The 24,978-nt window shown below is 42.6% G+C and overlaps 1 protein-coding gene across 4 annotated transcripts in view; it reads right to left on the bottom strand.

Moving 5' to 3' along the window:
- The window catches only part of DOCK4 (dedicator of cytokinesis 4), a 365,769-nt gene that overhangs the window by 186,374 nt on the left and 154,417 nt on the right, over positions 1-24,978 (bottom strand). For all 4 annotated transcript variants that reach the window (XM_081079735.1, XM_081079737.1, XM_081079736.1 and 1 more), the window contains exons 2-7: positions 21,948-22,031; positions 19,946-19,986; positions 17,887-17,942; positions 13,919-14,015; positions 8,528-8,676; positions 5,456-5,540 (exon numbers count right to left, since the gene is read on the bottom strand). In XM_081079735.1, coding sequence (XP_080935861.1) covers positions 5,456-5,540; positions 8,528-8,676; positions 13,919-14,015; positions 17,887-17,942; positions 19,946-19,986; positions 21,948-22,031 — 512 coding nt within the window. The remainder of the gene's footprint in view (positions 1-5,455; positions 5,541-8,527; positions 8,677-13,918; positions 14,016-17,886; positions 17,943-19,945; positions 19,987-21,947; positions 22,032-24,978) is intronic.

Genomic DNA, 24,978 nt, shown 5'->3' with positions numbered 1-24,978 from the left:
TTACCATGAGACTCTGTAAGGGACCTGAGCTGTCTCTGGGCAGTCAGAGAAGGCTTCCTGAAAAGTGACACTGTAGCCGAGAGCTAAAGTGTCAGCAGGAATCATGAATCCCCTGGACAGTGCCTCTTAAACTACCTGCAGCAAAAGGACAGGTGTGTCAACCGCCAATCCACTAGGAGAGCAATATTTTCACCATACATAGTGAAAATGTCATGGTAATGTCAAAACGTTATAAACGCTTCTAAACATTTACTTGTCTTTCTTGTGCTTGGACCAGTTACAAACAGTTCATGGTCCAGCCTGTTGTTAGACCAGGCTTTGAGTAGCGGATTAAGGATAAGACTAGGCAAAGGCTGTGTATTAACAGGGCAGACGATGAGATCCTGCAAGACCATTCAGAACAGAGACTCCGGATGAGGCCATCTCTTCTGACTCACTTGACAGTTAAAAAAACAATAGCTCAGGGATTTTAACTCCACAGTCAACAAGTTATGTCCTTTGCTTGGGGTTGAGGTCCTTAACCCCATTTCTACATTAGCCTGCTTTTTATGCTTCTAAGTACAGTTCAATAACTGCGGACTGACCACCATTTGAAGGCAAAACAAAAAAAAAGTCATCTAAATTTACACTTGTAAATGCAACAGCATAAAGTCACCAGATTTTTTTCATGCTTTTATCTTTTAATTTGAACTATTCAAAAAGTGGTTAAAGAAATGCAATTGACTAAATTGTATACCCAATAGGTAATCTGGACACTTCACTGTAAAAGTGGAGAGAAGGTATGTTTTCTTTTAACATGGAACTCATCCTTGTGCTATATGTTGGCCATAATTACTAGTAAAAGGTCCCTACAGAAAAATATTCTAACTGTAGAAAAAAGCATAGTTCTGACTGTTTTCTATGAAGATTGATCTATTTTATCCAGGGCAGAAGCAGCATCATATAATACATTCATAAAACTACATTTCTTTAACTCACAAAAGTTTTGTTTTGTTTTTCCACAGAAGCTGCCAACTTACTTACTGATTCACTTAAAAGTTCAGGGTAACAAGCACAAACTACTAGGAAGAAATAAATGCCTACGAAAGGCTACGGCTGGAGAAACAAATATACAAACCTTATGAAAAGAATGGACGTCAAAAAGGTGTCTGGTCTTCACATCAAACATTGCCAATTTCCCAGATCAACTGTTACATGCACTAAAAACTGAGGGGAAAAATTAGCTCCCTTACTCATGCAAAGAATCCAATATATCCAGATCAGTGGTTCCCAACCTTGGCTGCACCTCAGAATCACCAAGAGAGCTTTTTAAAAATACTTACGACCAGGTCCTATCCCACAACAATTAAATGAGAATTTCCAGGGGATGGGGCTCCAGACAGTGGTCGTTTTAAAAGCTCCCCAGGTGACTGTAAAGTGCAATGAGGGTTGAGACTCGCAGACTGACATCATGTGCAGAGATGCAAATCGCAGCTGCATGGAAATGTACTATTGTGTCTTTTATATAATCAGTGCCTTGGAAGCTCTGGTCTTTGCATGCATGCTGCTAATAAGCCTGCCAGATTTCCCCTCTGTCCCTGTGACATGGGTCCTCCCAACGCGCATGCTCTCCCCTCACGCACCATTCCTCCAGGTCTGGGGAGGGTGTGGACTTAAGCAGGTTATAACGACTTGCTCATCTCTTGGTAGTTCACTACTGTGGGGAACTGCCAAAAATAGCTCTGTGAAAACATTGCTACAATAACAAAATGTAAAAGGCATGCTCACACTTCAAGAGCTATAATTTGGGAGCTAACATACAGACAAAAATCCATCTCCAAAATAATTTATCGTTGCAAAGGTACCTGCATAAATGTGCTCACATTTCAGCTGGACCTTTGTTTAGGAAAATAAACAGATTCAGTCCAAAGATTTATTGAGTGATGTAAATGTTTAATCTTCACATATGCATTAATTCCTGGGTAAGTCGTTTCCCTCAGGCTCTTTCAACTCGAACACTGATGACAAATTGGGCTGGATATTTGTCTCTTGCGGGGGCTGTCCTGGGCTTTGTAGGACATTCAGCCGCTTTCTCTGGCCTCTACCCACCAATGCCAGAAGCTTCTCACCCCAGCCCTGTCCCGCACCATCCACAACTGTGAAAACCCAAAGTGTTTTCAGAGGTTGCCAAATATCCCCTCATGGGGGGCAGGGAGATTGCCTCTTTTGAAAACCAGTGTTCTACCCACAAAGGATCACAAAACAACCAGGTAACATGATCTTAGAAACCAATAAAGGTTCCTAAGAAGATACTGTGCATGCACAAATAACCAGAGAATCCAGCTAATAAGGTTCTCTTCATTCATAGAAGGATTGAAATCTGGCCTTTGACAGTAAACCAAACCTTCCAAATGGACATATGTTAACACTGTGAGGCTCTGCACTTTTTACTTCTTAGATGAACACAGTTAGGTGAGAAAGAGCTGCTAACAAGGCCATCAAGCCCTGAAGCAAGACTAGTTTTTTAAACGATGCAATATGGGTTTAGTGAGATGCTGTGTTTCGAAAATGACACACAGAAGATGTAGGAAAAGAAGAGACATGGCAGCAATTACTCAAACATTTTCTGTTGGGGCATTTTCCCTCCATGCCGTGGTCCTTGATTCACACGTGATAATAAATGGCCAAAACCCACCAAGAAAGGATCGGTGGTGGTGCCTGGGGAAGTCAATAGAGAAGACAACTAGAGCCACAGATAACCCGATACCCTACGCCAGGACAGAAACGGGAACTTGAAGCTCCTTAAAGATGATAATGTGTCCTTCTGACACGTACAATCATCTGGGTTTTCCTTGGGCTGTTTTCTTTGCTTTAGAAACAGTACAATGCAACCATTACTGAGGAGAAATTAAACTTTCATGTAAAATCACAATGTTTTATTTCCCCATTTGTAAAATGAAGACTGTAGACTACAATTTGAGCTATAAAATACTTACAAAAACAAAAACAAACCCCAAAACAGAAAGACCTCCCAGGGCAGTCATTGTAAATTAATGGTAGTCCTTTCCCACCCAGAGCAGACATTGCCAATCAATCGCAGCCCGGATGTGACCCTCACATTTTATCAACATGGCACTCCCAGCACCACTAACAAATTGGAATGTTGAAAGATGCAATCAATTTGCATCTTTGACATATGACATTAAGTGAAAAGAACAGAGATAAAATTACCAGCACACAAAATGAGACTAGGTAAAGATCATGTATTTGTGTCAGACATGAATAGCAGCTTATCGAATATGTGACATCCCTACCTACATATGGGGATGTGACTATGTCCTGGCCAATGAGACAGAAGAGCAAGTGTTATGTGGGATCTCCAGGAAGGTTCATTAAACTAGTTGAACCAACTGAGAAGGAGCTTTCTCCTTCCTACTGCTGGAGAGCAGATGCAATGGCTGGAGCTCTTGCAGCTGTATTGTTCTTTGAAGTATTCTTGATGATGGAAGCTACTCATCGACTTCTGATGTTGTGAAACCACAAAGAAGTCCAGAAATTCCTGCCTCCAGACTTGCATATTGAGAGAGAGAAATACATTTCTATCACGTCTAGGCTTCTATTATTTACTTATGTCACTGAATACAGCCAAATCTAATCTTAAGATTTAGCATACAAGGTATCAATTACTCTTGCCACCTTGCCTGTCTGATAAGGATAAAATAAAGACGAGAAAGAAATGAAAATAGAATGAATGCTTAGGTGCTTTGCAAACATCATCTGTCAAGGACAGGCGTTCTATATGCATTTCTTAATCTCCATAAAAAAACATGATAGGAATCATCTTCCCATTTCACAGATGCAGAAACTGAGGCTCTGAGAGATTAAGCAATAGGTGTAAAACCACAGCTCTGGTAAAAGGAAGAGGTGGAAGTTGAATCTTGTTGTTTGGATCTAAACCCCATGGTCTTCCCATAATACTAGAATAACCTCAAAAACACTGACTGCTCACTAAGCCCCAAGCACCAATCCAGGATGACCTGGGCAGGACAGAAAAAGTATGAGAGACAGTGCCCCCTCCAAAGCAAAGAAACTACAAATTGAGTGAGAGATTTTTTTAAAGTGAGGGACAAAATATGATACTCAACAATAAAGGTATACCATGAGAGGATGTGACTGACAAATAAAATATACAAGTTTAATCTGTTATAAAATCTAAGCAGCAGTGAGGGCTTTAATTCAGAATCCTCTTGCCTTCCTTCTCCCCGCAGCTGATGTTAACTGTGTTCTCATGATACGCTACACACTCGCCCAGGACCACTGCCACCATAGAGACGCACAGTACGAAATGACCCTCTGCGGAAGCTCAGGGTAAAGAGGTCCTCCACAAAACCAGAATTTATTTCAACAGCTACAATGAGGTGTAGATAATCTGAACAGATCAATGATTAAGGAAAAACACTGAAAGTGGTACTAAGAACGGCTTCCCCAAATCAGACAGACCCCTGATGGACTTAACTGATGATTTTCCCCAATGTTTTTCAGATACAAACAATCTCAGGTCAAGAATATTCCACTGGTCTAGGAAAATCACTGTAGGCTTAGAAAGGTACCCCAAAGAGGCAGGATCTTCTGAAAAGGAGTCCACTACTTCCCACACTTGTTCCTCCTAGGAACATTACGGTAAGATGGAGTAGTAACTAGAGCAGAGTAAAATTCCCGCTGGGGGACTGGCTTTAGAAAGCCCTTCCCAACCACCTTCTTGTCTGATTTGGGGTTTTAAGAGAGCTCAGTTGACATCAAGCGATTAGGTAAATTTTATACAAGTATTAAGAATACAAGGCAGATTGGACCCCATTTGGGGAACCCAGATGCCAAGCAAACAATTGGACTTGAAGCTACCATGTAAACAGAAAACCACAGTCACAGGTGACGCCATGATGGGCCACATGATCAAGTATTTAAGGATATTTCCCAGACCCCAGCAGGTAGGAAGGACGGGCTGGGTGGGGTGGGGGGCAGGCCAGGGCTTGGAGACCAAGCAGACGCCTTCAGCTGTCTGTACAAGCAGGACGACGGGGCAGGGAGGGGACTCCCATGTCGGTGAGCAAGGACTGGACGCCACTGGTCCCAGCATTGTCCTGAAACCCAACTGGTAAATCTGCGTGATTCGTAAGCATTTCCCCACACTAGGCAAGAAGTCCAAAGATTGGCAAATGTGTTTAAAACTTCTTTGGATTTACTTTCTGGGATGTGGGAGTTGAGGGCTAAGTGGGGAACGTCATGTTGTCCCGAGACAGGTAAATTGTCTCAGTTCTGTACTCAGGACATGGTCACCTCAGTTCCCAATTCTCTTTACTCGCTCCAAATGTATTCTGGAACATCCAGTTCGTGCAAAATCTAGCAAGTATGAAGAGTGACATGGACACCACAAAATTGAAATGAGGAGTGAGGCTGAGTCGCCGTTTCCTGTACCCACCAATCGGTAGAGCTCAGTGACGCTGATATCCTCTGGGTCCACCATTGCATACTCTTTCCTGGGCACCAGGTCCAGTCCTAGTTGTCTAGAAAACAAATTGCAAAAGTTGGGGAGAAAAGTCACCTTTATTGAGTATATTTAAAATAGTCACTTTTTACTGTATTACCTTGAAATTATATCAGCCACTGTGCTTTTCTCACCCATATTTTTTACCTTGTATTACTTGTCACCATGATGGGGGGAGCCAAGATAACTTAGCAGGACCATGGGCATATGCTGAGAAACAGGAGACACCAAGGTCTGGAAAATCAGGGAAGATGGGCTGGCACTCTCCTTGGAGAGTTCCTGCCAATGGGGGCCTTGGTGTTATATGGTGAGAAGCCTTTAGCACCCTACAAACTATTCCCACAGAAATCCTCCCACACTGGACGGGGCTGGAAATTAGAGCTAGACATAATTTTTTCTAGAACTTGGAGTTGCAGAGAAGGAAGTTTGGCCTTTAGGATTTGACCTGGTACCAAAATACCTAGTTATGTCCAGAGCTGACTCATTTCTGACAAGAATTGCAGAGAACGTGTATGTGGCTGTCATTCATTCATGGCAAGTTCTGGGTCCAATGTTAGGAGAGACTCAGGAAAGGCAGCGGAAAGAAGCTGGGGCAGCACAGTTCTAGGTCTGGGGTGGCAAAATGATCAGGTTTCATGGCGGCCGACATGTGGCTTACTGTGCTGAGAAGTATCCTAAGGCTGTCTCCAAGCTCAGAGGAACTGATTTTCAATGTCTTACCAGGGACAGAGGAAAAGAGGACAACCCTGCCACTTTCTGTTCGTGACCTTGGTAACAGACATCCACATTACTCCCCTGCTGTCAATGCCATATAATTTTATTCATCTCTTAACCACCCTCGACCACCCCAAAGGCTTCGTGATAGCTTTCCAATGCCCCAGGGTCAAGTCCAAGATATCACCTCTCTAGCAGACTGCCCTCATTTACCACTCCAGGTCTCAGACTTAGTTCTCTGAGGATCGTTTATTCTGCATTCCTTCAATATCATAACTCTCTAGCATGGAATGCCTTCCTGCATTGATTGCACTTCCAATTATACAACCGCCGCTTTCTTACTTTTGTATTTTCTTAAAAAACCTGAAACCTGTGCCCTCATTGAAGGTTTCCTAAGTAGAATTTATTAATTCAGCACTAATGTCAAGCCAGGCACTTCCCCAGCCACCCTGGGGAATGTTTGTTCTTAAGAAGACTGGAACACTGTGACCTTCTTGATGGTAGGAGCTGTCTTCCAGGTACTAAAATAGTTTCTCAATTTTCTTTAATTATGTTTCTGTTTGGGAACCTTAAAAAAAAAATCACACCCCCATTATTTCATTTTTGTTGAACTTTCATATCACAACAAGCACTGTGATTTGTTTTGCAAATACCCATGTGCCCCTGTGATGCACTGAATTATATCCTCCCAAAATTTATATGCTGAAGCCCTAACTTCAATATTACTGTATTTGGAGAGGGGGTCCATTTAAAGGTTAAATGGGGTCATGAGGCTATGGCCCTAATCCAACAGGACTGGTGTCCTAACAAGAGAAAGAGATGCCGGGATTTTTCCTCTCCGTGTGAGCACAGAGAGGCCAGGTGAGGAAAGTGAGAAGGTGGCCGCCTGCAAGCCAACAAGAGAGCCCTCACCAGAAACAAAATTGTCCGGCACCTTGATCATGGACGTCTGGCCTCTAGAACTGTGATAAAATAAATGTCTGTAGTTTAATCCACCTAGTCTGTGGTATTTCTTATGGTAGCCCGAGCTGACTACCACAAACCCTGGCTCCACTTCCCCAGGGATTTTGACAGCGTCTGTTCTTCATTCTCCATCACCTCCCGAGAGAAACCACTGGGCGAGAATGTATGACATAACCTGACCCTGGTTCAATATTGCTGAGGAGAGAAATCCAGCAAAGAGAGAGGACATATAACCCACTACACACGAATCGTGGCTCCTACCTTACCCAGAGCTCCTTCTATTGGAAACTGCTGGGAGGGCTGGGGACCGCTCACAGTCTAGTCACCTGACCATCTCCCCTTCCAGACTGGCCTGCAGGTAGACACCTGACCTAAGGACAATGAATCCAAGGACTGACCAGCTGCTTATGAGTGGCCGGTATAACGTGCCGAGTCTACACAGGAATAACACGTACTGGGTCCCAATGAGATTCCTTCTTTGAAAATTTGACTCTGGAAATTCAAACATCAGCCTTGTGGCAAAAGGAAGAGGAGCTGGGTGAAGGGCAGTGATGGACACCACTGCGGCTGCAGAGGTTCTGGAGCGGGCGTGCTTTTAACGTCCTTGGACATCAGCCCAGACAAGCTTAGGATGACAGTGAAAGCCGGCTCATTCTAATTTGTCACCCCCACATTAACCATCATAGTCAGTACACGATCAGCCTTGCTCAGAGCTTTAAGTGACTAGATTGACTATTTAGTCTGCTTGGCTGTCACTTTCGTCGCTTCCAGTTTTATTTAAAAATAAATGGTGGTCAAGAGCAGCTTTTCACTGAGTTCTGCCAAGCAGCTCCTCAGGTCGGCTAACAGATGTGTACAGGAGGTTTCGACAGTAAGAAAGGCCCCACAAAGCACCTGTCCTGAGACTCTCACCAGGAGCTGTTGGCACAGTGACACCCTCTGGGGTACACTGGTGACCTATGACCATGATGTGGAGGGGGGAGGTTAAAAAGAAGCACGCATGCCAAAGCTGAAGCCTGTTTGAAAGCAGGACCTGTGTGAGCAGAAGCCACGTCTAATTGATGCCTGTGACCATTTCATCGTCTGTAAGCACGTGCACACATCAGGCCACAGGACACTAGCGAGCAAACACCACCCAGGGGCCCACACCAGCCCCGTCCGGGATTCTCGGCTCCAGCAGTGACGGTTTGCACTAAATCCCCCAAAGGGGACAACCAGAAGTGCTCCTATGGTGTCTTCTGGCGATAACACCACATACTGGGCCGTGCCTATGCCGCTTCTGCCATGTGCAGCCGCCCCGGGATGGCCCCCGCGGTGGCTGGTACTCACTCATTGCCCCAGTCGAGGCGGGCGGTGATGTGGCGCTTCACGTCCTTCATCCGGTCGTGGGTCAGGTGGCCCACCAGCACCTGCCGCCGCAGATCCAGGATTTCGTTCATGATATGCCACAGCCGGTGGAAGAGGTCGCCTTCGTTCCTCTAGGAAACACGCAAACGGGGAGACTCAGTAGTCAGCCCCCGTACTGAGCTGTGGGGAAACCCCAGAGGAAAGGGAGGGGCATGTCCAGGTCACCCTCTGTGCACTTGCCACTCGGGGGACAGATTCTTCGCTGACACACTACCTTTCCCCTCGTGTCGGTGAACACACTCGCTGCCCTAGAGGCTCTCCCCCAGGTTCACAAGACTGCTCTCCTGCCCAGGAACCCACTCACTGCTCAGACTCACCAGCACAGACACCGCGGCCCAGTATCCCCACGGTGCCACCACACCGGGAGCTCGGCCGGGTCTGTGGGCTTTCTGTGCTCTGCCTCCCTCTCCCCCTCCACGCCTCCTTTCTTCAGCTCTATCTGAATGGTACTGCCCCTCACGGTTCTGCCTGACCCCCACCTCTGTCGGGGAAACTTCTGTGACCACTCTTGCTGACTTCCTTCTCCCTTCACAGGACCAAGGCTGCAGGCAACTAAAGCCAGTTCAATGGAAAACATTCCTTACAGTTATTTCTTGCACGTTGGTCTTAGTGCTTTATTGTCTTTCCCATGGGAAGTTGGGCACACAGGGAGCTCACAAACTCTTTCACTGATGGATTGCCCTCCTATTATTTGGTCAGTATTTAGACCTTTAAAAAGTGGTGTTTTCTTCCTTCCTAATGAAATATTCACGTAGATTCAAGGTGCTCGCCTATGAAATTCATCCAGCAAGGGGGCTTAGTGGAAAGAAGATGGGTCCAACTCCTGGCTTCAAAGCCTGGTTGTGCCACTTACTTGTTCTAGAGGCTTTGAGTATGAGTTTTGCCACCTGTGAAACAGGGAGTGCTACCTTCCTGTCAGGTTGTTTTATGGATTTGAGATAACGTTTGTGAAGAGAACAGTAGACGCACGGATGGCGCATGTGGAGTCAGAAGCCCCAGCGCCCGGATGGGCATTCCAATGTGGCCATTTACAGGCTGAGAAAATCCTGTGGCGATGGATTAACCTCTCTGTGCTTATTTTCTCACCTGCAGACTACCTACCTCTCTGTGGGGATTAATAAGTTAACATATTAAAATGCTGAGAATAATGCTTGGCCCGGAAGAAAGATCAGGAAAGTACCAGCTGTTACTAACACTGTTCTTTCTATGTGCTTGGCCCAGGATAAATCCCTACAAATAGTGTCTTTACCAAAACGTAAGTATACACACCTCTTACCCAGAGACACTTAGGGTAAACCCTTTAGAAGTAATTACCCTTCCTCTTTCTTAATCAAAAGCTATGGTTTCACTTTCTACAGAAAGTATTAGTATGCTAGTGCTTAGTGGGATGAGGTGCTGAGATTCCCATGTATCTCAAGTCCTCCATGGCAATGAGCTGCGAGGAATCCTGAATTCTTTGTGACGGACCAGACGTGCAGTCATAACATAGTTTTTATTCTAAAAAGTAGTGACGGGTCCTCTGCCTTATCAGAGCTTGATAACTGGAGGTGTTTCCATGTACATTGCAGGTTAGACAAGTGTGGCAGCTGAACAAGAAGCGTTGTCCGTGACGCCACCCCTGAGCTGGAGATAGAAATCACCTCACTCTGCTCAACTCGTAAGCGCTCCACGGAGCCAGCTCTTCATTACTCCTCGCTCCTGCTCGTGGTAGGGCCTCCCTCAGGAGTCATTACAACGGCACCGTAATGCAGTGCTCTTGTAATTCACAGCTCAGTCTGTGCTCCCGGCTTAGCGGTGAGCACCCCACCACATGGGCCATGTGCAGGGGCACTGGTAGCCGGGGGGGGGGGGGGGGGGGGGGGGGAGGAATGGGGGAGGGAGAGCCGAGGGAAGAAAGGAGGGGGAGGGGTGAAGGGAAGATGGGGAGGGAGAAAGGGAGGGAGGGGAAGGCATAAAGGGAGAATGGGAGAGGGAGGGATGATAGGGAGGAAGGAAAGGAGGGGGAGGGATGAAAGGAGGATGGGGGAAGGAGGGAGGAAGGGAGGATGGGGGAGGGAAGAAAGGAGGGGGAGGGGTAATGGGAAGATGGGGAGGGAGGGAGGGGAAGGCATAAAGGGAGAATGGGAGAGGGAGGGATGATGGGGAGGAAGGAAAGGAGGGGGAGGGATGAAAGGAGGATGGGGGAAGCAGGGATGAAGGGAGGATTGGGGAGGGAAGGAGGGATGAAGGGAGGATGGTGGAGGGAGGGAGGAAGGAGGAGGAAGAAGGAAGGAAGGAAGGAAAGAAGGGAGGGAGAGAGGGAAGGAAGGAGGAAGGAAGGGAAAAAGGAAGACCTTGATATATAGGAGTTGGATCTTGAGAGATGGGTTCTGCTTAGGTCACATAAAAGAATAAGCAGGGAAGAACAAGAAAAACTGGAGAAAGTCAATGGTCAGGAGAAAAGGTCCACTCAAGTCAAAGACATTTTACAAGGAAAATATAAAATGAGTCAAATCTCAAGCAGCCAAGGGGAGAGGCAGCTCCCTCTTGCACCGACTGTCCCAGTGAAAGTCAGGTGTGCTGCCGTCGGGGATGGCATTTGGCAGCTGTCCAGTAGGACGGGCCTGGTTTCCTAATGACGGCATCTAGTACCTAAGAGAATGCTCAGATGAGAAAGGAGCTGGATCCTTTATGGGAACGAAAACCAGCGGGTCAGCGTTCCCTTTAAGAAAGGGGTGGCAGGAACACTGACACGCTGCAGCCCTGACCAGAAAACCTTTCCATGAAAACCCCACACATCTGCTTGGATAGCTAGTCGTCAAATAGTGCTTCTTTAAAGCCTGGATTTTAAAAACTGGATAGTTATAAAGAGTATTCTTTATGACAAATGCTTTGGGTTTAATGTTCAGTGAAAAACGTAGGGGACAATATTAAACACTTGAAATAAAAGGAAACCTGAAACGCTCCCGTAATCAATCAGAAATGTAGCAAAAAGTTGCTTGTGAGTACTTCAGTGTTTCAGAGAATGGGGAAGTTTTCATTTGCCTCCAAATGAAAACAGGAAAAGTTTTGGAACAATAGATGAGATTTAGACTCAGGCTTTACTGCTGAGCATGGGACCCTGGACAGATGATCTCCGATGAGATTTGAGAATAAGAACTACTTGGCCCAAGGAACAGAGATAAAACTCCCCACCAAAGGGCTGCCCAAAAAGGACTCAGTAAAAGATGGCTGCTGTATTTCTCCCAAACTTTTTGTGATTCTACTACTGATATTGTATTAAGTGATACTTTAAAGGACATTATTTAGGCTCTTACGAGTGTTATTAAAAAGAGCACCTAGCATTTCTCAAGCATTTACCATGTGCTTCCACGACAGATGTTCTATTTCTGCCACGTACATCTCCCTTACTGCTTACAGTTTACAAGGTGTAATTGCCCCCATCAAACATCTTCCATTGGAGAAACTGGGAGCCTTGAAACTACTGCAAAAGAACCCTGACACGTACCCCAATACAGTCAAGGGTGATGAATTTGAACCGACACGCTTACCACAGAGCATTTCCAGCAGGAAGAGAGAACCCAAAAGGTCCAACATAGCCAAGTCAGCCTCATTCTCAAGGTCAAAAACCTGCTATGTCCAGATTTTTATGTCCAAATATAAAATATACACTTTGTATTTGTTCCCAGTAAAAAAAAAACTTTGCATTTGTTCCAGCCTCCAGGGAAACCCTTAAATCACTGTGTCCATTTCTCAGGAGACCAGGCGGTGAGGAAGTTACTCCTACAGCTACAACAGAGAGTTTCCGGGCAATTCTCGTATGTCACCAAAATAGATGCAGGAACCTCAAAAGCAGGTAAAAATAGTGAGACAAGGCAAGAATCAAGAGGAGACTGGACTTTGTTCCCCAAAAGCAGCTACATAAAAGGAGGAAGCTGGTGCTGCAGCCCAACTGATGGTGACACATGCACTGTCACTGTTTTTATAGCTCTTATGTTGGATATTTAGGAGGCAGTGATTTGAACATTTCAAATTGTTTCATGTTCCACGTTACTGTCATGCACAATGTTATTTGAAGTGAAATAATACTTGGATTTGATAGTCTTTCCAACATTTTTTTTTTTTTTAATCTCAAAGGGGACCTGCATTTCCTTTGTCGTCTGCCAACACAGAGCCCCTGAGGTCAGTTCTCTCGACTTTGCGTTTACCTCATCCCGGCAAAGCTTAGGCTCTGGCATTTCATCTCAGATTGTCCTGGGGATTTCACCAGTGAGTCCTAAAGCCACCAGGCTCCAGCAGGGCCTGGCCACATTAATCCAAATTCAGAAGGGTTTCTATGAGTGACTTGCTAACATTCTCTTGCTTAGTGAACTATCCTATGGCATTTTATATTTCACAAACAATAAAAACTCATTTTGTGCCCATGTCCCTCACTTAATTTGGACTAACTCTTTGACAGGCTTTACAAATCATCTTGTCAGGATCAGGGCACCTTTGTATTTTGAATGCAGCCCTTCAAATGATTAAGCTGTTCTATTCAGTTCTTTGAAAATAAAAGAAGAAACAGTGTCATCTTCCCCCAAATTTCACCACTCCCAGATTTCTGCAGATACAGAGAGAGGGTACTCGGGCCGAATCCTGGCTCAGCCACTCTCCAACAACTCTGCCTCATTTTCCTCATTGGCGAGCGGGGGATAGTCACGGTCATTACTTTCTTCAGTGGTTCTAAGGATCAGATCAAATACTACACATAGACAGAGTACTTCCCCCATCGAAGGCTCTCAACAAATGTATTTAGTTTCAAGTAACTAAGTATAAATATATACATACCCTCCAAACATTGACCCCCCCCCTTTATATTCAAGAAACATTTTTCTTGTATATTTAGAATATTCTCATTGATTCTGGGAAGTAATCTATCATTTTCAGTATACATGAACATTTATAGAAAATTAAAATAAAATAACCACCGACATGAAAATTATATTGAAAATAAGTTAGTTTATTTCTCCCGGAAAGTTAAAAATTTTCAGAAAGATTAACACTAGCTCCATGTAAAACATCCTATTTTATAAGATGCCATAAAATTGATCTCTTCTGTTCCTATTGCCATGAAAAGAATTTATGAAACCCACACTCCGCAGACACGGGGCTTACAAGGAGAATGCCTTTTTCAGAACTATATCTGGGATTCCCAGAGGAGCGCTGGGGACTTAGGGCAGCGTCTCAAACATTAGTCGATGCTTCGCCTTATTCTTAAAATTGTTTTTTAAACAATTTTAAATTCTTAAAATTCTCTATCCCCAAGAATTATGCTATTAAAAAGTGACTTACCACATAGAGTTGTTTCCACATGGTACCCCAGTCTCTTAGTGTTGATGTCATTTCTGTGATAACAGAGTCTTCAGTGGGAATAACCATTTCAAATTGTCTGTGAAATTAAGAAGAAAAACCAAGCATGTATGCAAATATCATGGACAACCATTTTCTTTTAAATGCTAAAAGATAAACTAAGAAAGGAAGCCTCCTCGCTACTGTTGGTTCTGCAGACAGTAACCAGGACCTCATTATACGCTGGCCTGAGGAATGCTGCGTGGGTTATGGCAGTACAATCCCCCAAGTGATCAGCCACATCCTCCAGGTGGAGTTTGAGGAGTAGGGTGGAAAAGCACCAGTGTCATTAGAGTTCTGCACCAGCCACGGATGGGCCACGAAACAGCGACTCATTTAACCTCTCCAAGCCCCAACACTCCCCTCTGTGACATGAGGTCACAGGTTTCCATAAACTGGGAGATGCATTTGCTTTCCAAGCGCCACAACCACAGAATTCAAAGGGAGTGACAGGCTTGGTTCAATGCTCAGGATGTGATGCCTGGAAACATCCAAACCGACTCAGTGTAATGAATAACTAGACAACAGGTACTGATAACAGTCACTCCATTTCATTCTCACTTCATCTTTAGCATTTGTACACGGGGCTGTGAAAAATGACTCGTCCTGGTAGTAATGCTATCACACATTGTAGGCCTTATTAAAGGCTGAAGACATCACCAATATTTGAACATTCACTGTAAAATATTTCTCTCTATGATTAGGGTGATATAGTCTTCCTATTTCTTCTCTATAAATCAAAAATTATACTTGGAAAACATTCATACTAACAGTGAGCAAGGCATGTACGGCGGTCCTACTCGTAAGAAGATACATAAGGAGTTAGGAGGGAAAAAACTAGAAGACTTCATTTGTGCTCCACATCCTGCCTTTGATATATAATAACCTTTTCTTCATCCCAAGTTTCTTGTTTCAAATTCTTTCCGTTTTTACGGCGGTTAAAATGGTTAACTGCCTATTACTACTCTTTCTCAAAAGAACGCCACTGACTATATTGGTGGGAATTATTGTCTTCATTTGAGTACTTTTTTTCAAGAATAACATCTACTGTGTAGAAGGTAACAGCATATGCATATTAGACACTGAAACAGGTTGTCCGGATGATCATGAGAAAATTACTTCTGAGCATAAGGTTAATGACTGCTCTGCAGTTCCTGTCTGATATTATGTCCAAAGAGCGTGCAACTGTCTTTCGTAACATCTTGACAGCAAGAACAGGAACTTAAAATTTTGCCTTGATTTCTTCACCAAGAGACTCTCATCTCCTCATTTCATGCTGCTGCTAACTACTTGCCCTGTGAATTATTTTCCTTCTTTCTAGAGCTTCAACGCAGCTGAAAATGTAAAACTGGGATGTAAAACTAGAAATAAAAGTAAACAACAACGTATGACCAGGGACATATACAGGGGCTTTTATCGAGCCTACACCTGACATTCTCAAATGGTAGTGCATTTTGCTTTTGAAGCAGCTGTTGCGATTTCAATGATGAATATTTGAAGACAGAGATTATAAAACGATCAGATCCAAGGTCAAGGAGGGAATAACAAATTTCCAGGAAAACCCCACAACCAACTTAACATTTAAAAGTGACATGACCTCAGCAGGAATCAAACAATACAGAACTGGCCTCACTGTTCACAAACCATAATTTAATTAAAGGACCCCCGTCGGTCCTACATCCCTCTGAAGACCCAGGAAAGATCATAAAGGCAGTTCAGTCTGTGGGAAGTTGATTTGGGTTTATTCAACCAAAATGTACATTTTCAAGAAGCACAAAATTGCCATTTTAGGGGAGGCAGCTGTTTCCTCTTAATTATACGAAAATCAAAATCAACTGTCGTAAGTAGTTGCCCCTGAAATTATATTTTATTCAGTTATTCTGAGATGTGCTTTGCAGCTAGTTCATCCTGATTGGCCATCAGGCTGCAAATCTGCTTAAAATAAGATAGGTAATGTCAAAATCCCAAGAGGCTCCTGTCGGGAAAGCAATCATCTCGTAATACTGGTTCTCCAATGTACCCAGGCTGAAGTTTTGCTTCCAGTTAACAGTCTTAGAATCTATGGGTCTCAAGTCCAACAATTTCTGTTTAGAAAATACATTTTGGTTCTACCCCCAAAGTTCCATTGTGTTGCATAATCTGTACCGTGCCCTGTGTCGGGTGGACAACCCACTACCAAGTCTTAAACTGAACCAAATTTTCAGTCACCTTTACCCAGATTTATTCTTCCTTGGGGCTCAGGGAAGGGGGGCAGATAGGAAACAATTATGAACCAGGACAAAAACAAATAACGAAAAGAAAGTACTTATTTAAAGTAGAACGATGTCCCACCCCAATCCGCTTTGAGAGGTGGGACTTTCACTGGGTGAGTCATCATCTCTGCTGGCATCTCTCTTTTCACTTCCTTGGTCAGAGGGTAAGATGGGGGCTGGGAGGCCCTGTGCTCGGGGCAAAGGCAGCAGAGCACTGGCTGCACAGGTGTGCTCAGGTGCACACGAGTAGGGACCGGATGGACACCTTGGGGTTTCCACGGCACCCAGCCCAGATCCCTAGGGCAGAAAGGTCAGAAGAAAGAGTAAGTCTGTGGCTGGCCTGTCCTCTGGGTTACTTGAGGAGCGCTGCATAGTGTCAAACCTAGCCTGGTGGGGAACTCCAACAGGACTAATCACTCTGCTTGACTCACTTCAGGTGGATTATAGCTACATGCATTTCTGAAGGACACGCATTTATTAAAAGAGTAGCAGTAGTGGTAATTACTAGTATTAGAATTATTATGTTTTTAAACTATTGTTTTAAGTAGTAACCACTACTACTACTACTACTAATAATAATAATGCTTAAAGTAGCTGATAAGACATAGAGTGTATGGATCTCCTAGACTCTAAGTTTTATCCATATGGGGAACACTCAAAGTATTTATACCACAGACTCTCAGAAACCAGAAGTTATTTTACTGACAAAGATGTAATACCCCGCATTTATAGAGAGTGGATGCCAGACTCATCAATTTGAAGAGCATCCTTGGAATTTTTTGGTAAAGCTCAAGTTTGAAGATAGCTTTTACTATGCTTTAGAAGGTACTTTCATAATTGAAATAAATGGCTACTGTTCTGCTATGGGAGGGAAACTGTAATTTCTATGGCTGAATCTGTATTCTGTCTTTTGTCATAAAACAAAAAAATATTCAATGGTCTAACGTATATTCCTTGTGACAGTGGCAGCCGATGTTTGATCCCCAATCTATGGCCCACGTGTACAGATCTGCTCGTGTCACCCACTTGAATACATGAGTCCTACCACTTATCCTGTGACATAGTATTTGAATGATCTGTGTCCCTCACAGGTGCTTCCGGGCTTTGGAACACAGACTGGAAATTCTTTTTTAATGTCTGAGACATCCTAGGTGGTCAATGAGCTCAACAGGAAAACAAAAATTCACAGAAATGATGTTCTCTGAAGTCTAATAAAGGCTTTGTGAAATGGTTGCACAAGGATATGGTATTATCTCCAATTAGAAAGACCGTCAGACTTAGCTGCTCAGAATCAGTGGTGAATCTGGGAAATTCCTGGAGTGTGAGACATGACTCAGCATTCGATGGGCCGGACTACCACACTTCCCCAGGGAGCAGGACACCAAAAAGAACCCACTCCTTCTGCACAAGATCAGGCTGACGCCATGATCTGCGCACAGCGGGAAACCTCCAGGCCCAGATCCTGCTGTCACCCAGCACGCAGACATGGTTCTTCTCCACCAGCTGCCTGGTGTAATCTATCTTTGTCAAATGGCACTCACAATGGCACACTCTTCCATAGTTCATTTTTCAAGCCAGTTACAATGAAGCCTTTCAAATTTCAACATAAGCAATGGTTCTGTGAAAACCCTCCAACTAGTAAGAAAACTCATTTCTTACCCTTTGTTCTTCACAAAGGCATTTTTCAAGTGAACGTAGCTGGAAGGGAAGATACCCTGGAAGAGAAAACGAGCAGGTTATGGTGCTGTTAGGGCAGGGGGCGTTTCACAAGTCATATGTACACAACTGAGCCATCACAACTGCAACAATACCCGGAACAGCAAAAAACAGCATCTCTGTCATATTATTTAGGCTAAAATCTATTATTAGAGTTTGGAGTCATTCCTTTTATTCTCTACTATTCGCTAGTTTACAAATTTAGAGACTCTCTAAATACAATCAAAAAATCAAATCACACTCAAAAATATATTTTTATAAAACAGAAATTTTAAAAACGTTCAGTAATTCTGCAAAGAAAGCATGTTATGTTGAATGTTTTTTTTAAATATTGTATAGTTTTGAAAGAAGGTTGTGCTTTTTGTTTGTTTTGGTCATTCTTTATCTTCTCTCCAAAACACCCATGTGTGTATTTAAAAGTATACACTAAAGGAATTTGGAGACAACATGTATATTATTATGTTATGGAAGATTTTTAATGAAAACATAGCAGCAATTAATCACCAGGCTGCCATTCTGATAGAACAAAAATTAAACAAAAGAAGCCATGCTGGCTTACAGCTTTTTATTGTGGGGAAAAGACAAGGAAATTGTTCCTTTGTTCTGAATGGGAAATTGAAAGAAACAACACACACATACACACACAAAATGTGCATCAATTTTATTGTCCGTTAAATGAAAATATCCTCTGAATGATTTTTGATGTATAATCAAATGGCAAATTCAATTAAATACTTAGGGAAATACATGCCATTTGAATACATTATCACTATTGTGGAGCCAATGATAACATAAAATTTAACAAGCAAATTCTGTGTGTACAACAGTAGTAAGTAGGCATAGAAGTTAAAAAATACTTTTTTCCCTCAAAATTTAAATTGGCCTCAATATGGTAAGATTAACATAAGAAAAAGTCAGAATTTGAGATTAGAAGAGTGACAGAAATAACAGACGGCATAATAGATTTTTTTCTAAAACATGTTCTAAATGGATAATGAAATACTCAAGTTATAGTTGCATGTGTCTAGCAGATGTCCAACAATAACTTTAAATAAGGGCTAAAGTTGTATTAGCTCTCATACAACTGAAAAATTAAAGTGCTATACTCATTGTTTAATCACTTTATCTCATTTGTTTTAGGTCATTCTAAAGGAGAGCCTGAGGGACCACAGTTGTATGATCCAGAAAGAGAAAAAGCAGAAAGTCAGGCAAAAGAGTTTAGATTTTTTATAGCATACTTTGAGAATGAGAAATTATACAATTTCCTATCTACAATCCTAATAAAGCCAAATTCAACCAAAAAATGAACATGACATATGAGAAAATATTAGCGGATGTGAGAAATATGGGTGAAAACTTGGGAGACTAGGATAAAGTAGAAAAACAAAGATATTAGTAAGAATTAGTGTCAAAATCATAAACCAGACAAGTGATAGGTAAAACAAAAGTCATACTACTTCCTACTATAATTCCAGAAGATTTATATAAATAAATAAAGGATAGTGAGTCTCAGCTTCTGCCTGGAATGGTATGAAAGACAAGCACTTTATAACATGGTTTTCCCATGTTTCAGCTACCCAAACCCAAACGGACGCTTAACATGTGCTAACATAAATTTGTTTCCCCACACCAATATTTTACAAATGATGCCACAGAAAACTTAAAGATTAAATACCTCTATTTAATATTTCTTTTAGAATATGTATTTCCCCTGCCTGATTTTTAATTTCACCCTCTGTGAAACTAACACTTCAAAAAGATTTTGTTTATATATAATGAGCTTATTAGGTCTTCGCAGTATGAATTTCAAGAACTATATAGGATTATTATTTGAGTAGTGTATCTTAACTATAATCCAAGTTCAAAGGAATTTCCAAAATTATGAAAATCTGTATTGGCTTTCAACTAAAAGTCCCAACTATAATTTCAATTGTATAATGAGATAAAGTAAAATAACTTTTTAAAAATCCCATATTTCTAGATAGAAGTAATATTTTCTTACCTTGATATTTGGGTTTTTTAAGGCAAATCCTCTGTACCAGCCTGTGGAGAAATCATCACAGTCATATTTAGATAAACCATTGTGATATTATAAAGAAAAGAAATGATTCCAAATCAATCTGTTCTTTGCTATCTCAGGGAATTTAGGAATCTACACAAGATTCCATATATTTCCAAATTCTCTTTGCCTGACTACGAAGCCCAGACCCTACCCCCAAGAACAGTGCTCAGCCAAGAGTCATACAGTGAATGTACACGTCCTTCAGGCCACCATCTTGGTTAGAGTCATTCTGGTAGCATAAGAAGAGGGAAGCCAGGTCTCATCAGTGAGAGAATTATTGGGCACCCTTACATCAGCACAATGCATTTCCTACCAACCAAGCTCATCATCAGTTTTACTCTGTAGAATGCCTATTACCTAACCTCTAAGCAACTCTGAATAAATTTTATAGCACCATCCGTAAGAGGGAACATATACTTTTTATGTAAAACAAGTATACACACACACACACACACACACACACACACACACACACACACACACACGGTTAATATATAGCCTCCTATAAATATACCAGTTTCAAGTACAGAAACCATTTTGTTTATTGGCAAGAAAGTGTTTTACCATGCAACAAATGTTCTACTGAGTTGAATTGTTTCTAATGGAATTTTTAAAAAGCAATACTTGAACTTTGTATTTAAATATTTTTGTTCCTAAGTTTTCTTAAAAGGATAGACTATAAAATACCATGGCTAACAGTGTGAAAGTCAGTCTGAAGAAAGTAGAATGAATTGAGAATCAGAAATTTCTGTATCTTAGAGTTGATTAACTTCCTTAAAGACATAGCCAGGAAATACATCCCTTCTTAAATAATTATGCTAACGGAAACCAAACTTCAAGAACTGCAGAAATGGCATAGAGAGGTCTGTCACATTTCTGTCCCATCAGAAAGGTCTTCAGATTGCAAAACAGCTCCCATTAGCTACAAAGCCCATTTTCATGCCCCAAATCAAAACAGATTTTATATTTACTTGCATACAAAATAGAAATAGACAAAATGCACTGGCAATGACATAGGAAACATGTTTAAAGGTACCAATTACAGTAGACAGGACAAATGCCCCTGTATCACCACCACTTAATGCCAGGCTCTAACTAAATGTAATAATTTTCTTTTGGAGGAACACAATTTACTCAATAATGACCATGATATGACAGAATGTTATGTTATAAATTCCTAACAAAGGTAACACTTTGGGAGGAAAATGAATATTTTGGGATATACTGACGGGACTTTAAAATGTGCTCATTCTATTCACTAAAAAAAAAAAAAAAGATCGGTCATTTCCTCTGGGATCTTTTTTTTCAGGACTAAAGTTTGAGGGTGCTTTGTGGGACAGGAATAGAAACAACCTGAGAACATATTAGGTAACTTGATTTAATGAGTTACCTGCTACACAAATTAATACTAATCATACAATTTCATATAATATATTCCACTGACATTTCAAATGCATTGAATGATTTCAATCCAAATTTGGGGGTTTGTGGGGAGGAGAAGGTTGCAGGACGAGAACAGAGTTCTCCTGGGCAGGAATCCTCCCCTGAGGCCATCTGGTCAACTGCCCATGGATTAGCCCTTTCTGCTCTGAGCCTCCTGTCCTGCGGAATCTACCAGGCCCTCGAGATTCTGAGAAAGGCCTTCAAGTGTGGCACTGAGTCCTGTACTCCCACAAACACAGTAGTCTCAATCGCTTTCTATGTTGGCATTTAGTGAATATAAGGAAATAATATTAGAAAAAAATACCATCAGCTTAAAAATACCATAAGTCAAACACTGAATATGCAAGAAACAAGTTTTGTCAAAAATAGTTCACTACTGGTGACTACTAGAAAAATTCCAGATTAACAGAAGTATGGACAGAATTTACAAACTTTACGAATGTCCTATGTTGAGGAGCTTGTTTCTACAACCTCAGACAATCATCTCCAGCCCACTTACCATCACACTTCTCCAGGATCTGAACTGTATCTCCAATTTCCAGCGACAGGCCAAATGGGACAGTTCCTCGAAAACTGGCAATAACTGTAAGAAATGATACGGAATATATGAAGACAATCTTATCACTTACAGCCAGTTACACTGCTTACTATTAAAAATGAATGTGAAAAGGAAGTACATTTTGATAGCCAGAATCTACTGTCATATCTTAATTTTATATATTTTCAATCTTTAAGTTTAAATACTTTGCCAACATCTTGGTCAAATAAGTATTATAAACATGAATTTCAAAAATGTGAAATTTACTAAATTACTGTGCCCTTCTTGTTCACTGCTGTCTTCACTCCCCACCCAGGTGCCTACTCTAGGGAAGTTACTCAATGAATATATGGCCAGTAATAAAAGACGAATATATTTCTTCCTTGTTATTAAGCTGGGTTTCCCTCTCTGCTATGTTGTTTGAAGGAGATGTCTTCTCCCTAGACTGTAAGCTCCTCAAGAGACGGGACTGTGTCTACTTGTTCACTACTATGTCCCCAGAACCTATCCCAGTATGTGGCAAACAAGCAGTCTTCAGTGGTGACATTTTCTTTATGAGTAGTTGGACCCCACACAGCCACATGAGCAGTCCCACGGACCTGAGCTCTCATACCATCTGGAAAGGGTGGGGAGAGGGGTCACCAGGTAGGCCGACCTATGGTTATCGCTTGATTGGTTTCTGAAACATATGGCAGGACTAGGGTGTTAATACCAGAAAGAGAGTGTGTGTAGGTCAGTCATCCCTGGGCAACCGGGGGTGAGGGTGGGGCTGTTTTAGAGAGAATGAAGCACAGTGATACTCCCTGGGATAGCAACAGTGAGTCATAAAGCAGACAAGGGTGGAGAAATAACAAAAACGCACCTCGACACATGAAGGGAGAAGAAACGTGTGTCCAAATACCGTATATGCTGAAATCAACTTGACATTCACATCCAAAGAAAATGAGTCAATGCTATGACGGCTTGACTTTTAAAAGACCAAAATTTTGGAGGTGGACTTTAGAATTCTGTTTCAGAGCGTGAGATTTAGATACAACCCCAGTTCCCCCAATAAATGCTTGCTACTGTTGTGAATGCATTTTAAAAGCCTGAAGGAACAAATGAATCTCTCAAAAAAAAAAACGAGCCAATAAGTCATTGGCTTTTAGAGAAGCCGAAAGCTCTTTTAGGATCTCTACACAAAATTAACAGTAGAAATCAAAACACAGGACAGAAAGCATAACCCAGAGTCTATGAGACAGATGAAAATAACTACACGTTAGGACCACGTCGGGACATTTTAGACAAGCACTAATGCATAATGTCATTTTCTAACTATAATCACAAATACCATGTGGTCTCATATGAATGTGCTAGAAGACGTTTGCTCAAAACACAACCAAGGGTCTGTCCATGCTCACAGGTTACTTCCAACAACCTTCAGAGACCTCTTCGTACAAGGGATTAAGAGCTGAATGCACGGCAGGCTGATTACACTTTAAAAGCCTGGAAAACCAGCCTGCGCCCAGAGCGGCCCATCAACTCATCAAGCACCCGTGACCTCTCACAGCCGCAGTGGTTCAGGACCGCACTGTGGATGCTTCTTGGAGATCAAAGTTCATAGGCGCCCATCCCTGGCTCTACACGCAGCTCTCCCGCGCGTGGACGTCCCTCACTCCCAAGGCGGCCGTGAGTGCCGCCCCCACAGCTGGCTGCTCTCTCCTGCCCCTCACCACCACCTAGACCACAGCAGCGCCATTCGTGGATGTCACTTCTCCACCCTCCTTCCTGCCTCAGTCCACACAACCCGTTCTGAAAGGGCTCGATGAAAGTCCCTAGTCCCCTCACTGTCACCACATTGATTTTGCCTTGCAGAATCTGTCCTCTCTTGGATCTGGTACCGCCTCTTTCACCTCTCCAGCCTGCTTCTCTAGACCATCTTTCCTTAGCCGTCCGCTTCAACGTTGGTGCTGGTTCTATCCTACAGACGCTGAAGTGTAAAGGCCAGGGTGTAGGAAAATACCATCAAACTTGGTAATGTGAGGCATAGGTTTGAAGCCACATCTTACCACTTATTAGCAGTGTGACTTTGGTCAAGATACCAACCTCTCGGAATCTCCATTACCTCTTCAGGCAAACAGGGGTAACAACAAAGGACTCGCCAAAAGTAGTGGAGAATTAAATAAGGTAGCTACTGGAAACAATTTAACACATTGTCCGGTATATTCTAGTTACTTAACAAATACCCCAATGGTTTAAACTGTACTTTTTCTCTTCTGTGGCCACATGAGTACACTCTCCCTATTTGGAGAGTTCTAAGACTTTCCTGAGTCACCAGCTGATACAGGACTTGCCCAGTCTCTGGGCAAGAGATGTGTACCCCGAACGTACCCCTAACGTGTACCCCAAGCATCTGACACAAACTTCCAACCAGCGTATCTCTATTTAGATGTCTAAGCACCTAAAAAACTTAGCACACCTCCACCGGAACTCATTCTCTCTCCCTCCCCGACCCAAAGCTAAGCAATGTTCTCTCTCCCAATCACCCACTCTAAAATATTGGTCTAAAATACTAGTCTTCTACTGTTCACCCTACCATATCCTGTTATTCCTAGGTGGATTTCTCTGTATCTCTCAACAGGGTGACTGCAAAGCCTTCTGGGAGGCCTCCCTGTCCCCATGTCTGTGCTTCCTTACCACAATATCCACGATGTCACCAGAGTTACCTTTAATTCCATCAACGTTTGTGCTTACGTGGGTTTTGGGGGGGTGTTTTGTATGTCACACCAGGAACATTTTTATATTTCTTTTGTTAGGTTCAATTTCTTTCGTATTAAAGGAAAGTAAAATATATCATGTGGTACAGACGACAGGTTAATTAGGCTCATTGTTACCCCTCATTTCATGCTGGCATTTAGCTCACACCATCCTTGGGTGTCCCCACACCAGATCCCCTTCATTCGTCCCAGCTCTGTTGAGTGCCAGCACTGCTAGCTACTACAAGCCAGAAACC

This window comes from Rhinolophus hipposideros (genome assembly GCF_964194185.1).
Source record: "Rhinolophus hipposideros genome assembly, chromosome: 18".
Taxonomy (NCBI): Eukaryota; Metazoa; Chordata; class Mammalia; order Chiroptera; family Rhinolophidae; genus Rhinolophus; species Rhinolophus hipposideros.
This window is presented reverse-complemented; position numbering and strand designations above follow the sequence as displayed.